The 4,357-nt window shown below is 43.8% G+C and overlaps 1 protein-coding gene across 1 annotated transcript in view; it reads left to right on the forward strand.

Moving 5' to 3' along the window:
- LOC106604345 (E3 ubiquitin/ISG15 ligase TRIM25-like) overlaps positions 1 to 450 on the forward strand; it is an 8,922-nt gene extending 8,472 nt beyond the window's left edge. Inside the window, exon 6 of the mRNA XM_045712317.2 lies at positions 1 to 450. This exon is cut by the window's left edge and continues 439 nt beyond it. Coding sequence (XP_045568273.1) covers positions 1 to 73 — 73 coding nt within the window. The 3' untranslated portion in view covers positions 74 to 450.
- The last annotated feature ends 3,907 nt before the right edge of the window (positions 451 to 4,357 follow it).

Genomic DNA, 4,357 nt, shown 5'->3' on the forward strand with positions numbered 1-4,357 from the left:
GACCACATTCACTCAGCCCCTCTATCCTGGGTTTAGGCTCTATAATAGTACTGCTGAGCTGGTTAAACTGTAGTAGGGTCCACATAGATACTAGTCATGCTGGTGTAGTCTATAGCTGAGCTGGTTAAACTGTAGTAGGGTCCACATAGATACTAGTCATGCTGGTGTAGTCTATAGCTGAGCTGGTTAAACTGTAGTAGGGTCCACATAGATACTAGTCATGCTGGTGTAGTCTATAGCTGAGCTGGTTAAACTGTAGTAGGGTCCACATAGATACTAGTCATGCTGCTGTAGTCTATAGCTGAGCTGGTTAAACTGTAGTAGGGTCCACATAGATACTAGTCATGCTGGTGTAGTCTATAGCTGAGCTGGTTAAACTGTAGTAGGGTCCACATAGATACTAGTCATGCTGGTGTAGTCTATAGCTGAGCTGGTTAAACTGTAGTAGGGTCCACATAGATACTAGTCATGCTGGTGTAGTCTATAGCTGAGCTGGTTAAACTGTAGTAGGGTCCACATAGATACTAGTCATGCTGGTGTAGTCTATAGCTGAGCTGGTTAAACTGTAGTAGGGTCCACATAGATACTAGTCATGCTGGTGTAGTCTATAGCTGAGCTGGTTAAACTGTAGTAGGGTCCACATAGTTACTAGTCACGCTGGTGTAGTCTATAGCTGAGCTGGTTAAACTGTAGTAGGGTCCACATAGATACTAGTCATGCTGGTGTAGTCTATATCTGAGCTGGTTAAACTGTAGTAGGGTCCACATAGATACTAGTCATGCTGGTGTAGTCTATAGCTGAGCTGGTTAAACAGTAGTAGGGTCCACATAGATACTAGTCATGCTGGTGTAGTCTATAGCTGAGCTGGTTAAACTGTAGTAGGGTCCACATAGATACTAGTCATGCTGGTGTAGTCTATAGCTGAGCTGGTTAAACTGTAGTAGGGTCCACATAGATACTAGTCATGCTGGTGTAGTCTATAGCTGAGCTGGTTAAACTGTAGTAGGGTCCACATAGATACTAGTCATGCTGGTGTAGTCTATATCTGAGCTGGTTAAACTGTAGTAGGGTCCACATAGATACTAGTCATGCTGGTGTAGTCTATAGCTGAGCTGGTTAAACTGTAGTAGGGTCCACATAGATACTAGTCATGCTGGTGTAGTCTATAGCTGAGCTGGTTAAACTGTAGTAGGGTCCACATAGATACTAGTCATGCTGGTGTAGTCTATAGCTGAGCTGGTTAAACTGTAGTAGGGTCCACATAGATACTAGTCATGCTGGTGTAGTCTATAGCTGAGCTGGTTAAACTGTAGTAGGGTCCACATAGATACTAGTCATGCTGGTGTAGTCTATAGCTGAGCTGGTTAAACTGTAGTAGGGTCCACATAGACACTAGTCATGCTGGTGTAGTCTATAGCCGAGCTGGTTAAACTGTAGTAGGGTCCACATAGATACTAGTCATGCTGGTGTAGTCTATAGCTGAGTTGGTTAAACTGTAGTAGGGTCCACATAGATACGAGTCATGCTGGTGTAGTCTATAGCTGAGCTGGTTAAACTGTAGTAGGGTCCACATAGATACTAGTCGTGCTGGTGTAGTCTATAGCTGAGCTGGTTAAACTGTAGTAGGGTCCACATAGATACTAGTCTTGCTGGTGTAGTCTATAGCCGAGCTGGTTAAACTGTAGTAGGGTCCACATAGATACTAGTCATGCTGGTGTAGTCTATAGCTGAGCTGGTTAAACTGTAGTAGGGTCCACATAGATACTAGTCATGCTGGTGTAGTCTATAGCTGAGCTGGTTAAACTGTAGTAGGGTCCACATAGATACTAGTCGTGCTGGTGTAGTCTATAGCTGAGCTGGTTAAACTGTAGTAGGGTCCACATAGATACTAGTCATGCTGGTGTAGTCTATAGCCGAGCTGGTTAAACTGTAGTAGGGTCCACATAGATACTAGTCATGCTGGTGTAGTCTATAGCCGAGCTGGTTAAACTGTAGTAGGGTCCACATAGATACTAGTCATGCTGGTGTAGTCTATAGCTGAGCTGGTTAAACTGTAGTAGGGTCCACATAGATACTAGTCATGCTGGTGTAGTCTATAGCTGAGCTGGTTAAACTGTAGTAGGGTCCACATAGATACTAGTCATGCTGGTGTAGTCTATAGCCGAGCTGGTTAAACTGTAGTAGGGTCCACATAGATACTAGTCATGCTGGTGTAGTCTATAGCCGAGCTGGTTAAACTGTAGTAGGGTCCACATAGATACTAGTCATGCTGGTGTAGTCTATAGCTGATCTGGTTAAACTGTAGTTGGGTCCACATAGATACTAGTCATGCTGGTGTAGTCTATAGCTGAGCTGGTTAAACTGTAGTAGGGTCCACATAGATACTAGTCATGCTGGTGTAGTCTATAGCCGAGCTGGTTAAACTGTAGTAGGGTCCACATAGATACTAGTCATGCTGGTGTAGTCTATAGCCGAGCTGGTTAAACTGTAGTAGGGTCCACATAGATACTAGTCATGCTGGTGTAGTCTATATCCGAGCTGGTTAAACTGTAGTAGGGTCCACATAGATACTAGTCATGCTGGTGTAGTCTATAGCTGAGCTGGTTAAACTGTAGTAGGGTCCACATAGATACTAGTCATGCTGGTGTAGTCTATAGCTGAGCTGGTTAAACTGTAGTAGGGTCCACATAGATACTAGTCATGCTGGTGTAGTCTATAGCTGAGCTGGTTAAACTGTAGTAGGGTCCACATAGATACTAGTCATGCTGGTGTAGTCTATAGCTGAGCTGGTTAAACTGTAGTAGGGTCCACATAGATACTAGTCATGCTGGTGTAGTCTATAGCTGAGCTGGTTAAACTGTAGTAGGGTCCACATAGATACTAGTCATGCTGGTGTAGTCTATAGCTGAGCTGGTTAAACTGTAGTAGGGTCCACATAGATACTAGTCATGCTGGTGTAGTCTATAGCTGAGCTGGTTAAACTGTAGTATGGTCCACATAGATACTAGTCATGCTGGTGTAGTCTATAGCTGAGCTGGTTAAACTGTAGTAGGGTCCACATAGATACTAGTCATGCTGGTGTAGTCTATAGCTGAGCTGGTTAAACTGTAGTAGGGTCCACATAGATACTAGTCATGCTGGTGTAGTCTATAGCTGAGCTGGTTAAACTGTAGTAGGGTCCACATAGATACTAGTCATGCTGGTGTAGTCTATAGCTGAGCTGGTTAAACTGTAGTAGGGTCCACATAGATACTAGTCAGCTGGTGTAGTCTATAGCTGAGCTGGTTAAACTGTAGTAGGGTCCACATAGATACTAGTCATGCTGGTGTAGTCTATAGCTGAGCTGGTTAAACTGTAGTAGGGTCCACATAGATACTAGTCACGCTGGTGTAGTCTATAGCTGAGCTGGTTAAACTGTAGTAGGGTCCACATAGATACTAGTCACGCTGGTGTAGTCTATAGCTGAGCTGGTTAAACTGTAGTAGGGTCCACATAGATACTAGTCATGCTGGTGTAGTCTATAGCTGAGCTGGTTAAACTGTAGTAGGGTCCACATAGATACTAGTCATGCTGGTGTAGTCTATAGCTGAGCTGGTTAAACTGTAGTAGGGTCCACATAGATACTAGTCATGCTGGTGTAGTCTATAGCTGAGCTGGTTAAACTGTAGTAGGGTCCACATAGATACTAGTCATGCTGGTGTAGTCTATAGCTGAGCTGGTTAAACTGTAGTAGGGTCCACATAGATACTAGTCATGCTGGTGTAGTCTATAGCTGAGCTGGTTAAACTGTAGTAGGGTCCACATAGATACTAGTCATGCTGGTGTAGTCTATAGCTGAGCTGGTTAAACTGTAGTAGGGTCCACATAGATACTAGTCATGCTGGTGTAGTCTATAGCTGAGCTGGTTAAACTGTAGTAGGGTCCACATAGATACTAGTCATGCTGGTGTAGTCTATAGCTGAGCTGGTTAAACTGTAGTAGGGTCCAAATAGATACTAGTCATGCTGGTGTAGTCTATAGCTGAGCTGGTTAAACTGTAGTAGGGTCCACATAGATACTAGTCATGCTGGTGTAGTCTATAGCTGAGCTGGTTAAACTGTAGTAGGGTCCACATAGATACTAGTCATGCTGGTCTAGTCTATAGCTGAGCTGGTTAAACTGTAGTAGGGTCCACATAGATACTAGTCATGCTGGTGTAGTCTATAGCTGAGCTGGTTAAACTGTAGTAGGGTCCACATAGATACTAGTCATGCTGGTGTAGTCTATAGCTGAGCTGGTTAAACTGTAGTAGGGTCCACATAGATACTAGTCATGCTGGTGTAGTCTATAGCTGAGCTGGTTAAACTGTAGTAGGGTC

The sequence above is a fragment of the Salmo salar genome, unplaced genomic scaffold (genome assembly GCF_965601325.2).
Source record: "Salmo salar unplaced genomic scaffold, fSalSal1 ptg000578l, whole genome shotgun sequence".
Classification (NCBI taxonomy): Eukaryota; Metazoa; Chordata; class Actinopteri; order Salmoniformes; family Salmonidae; genus Salmo; species Salmo salar.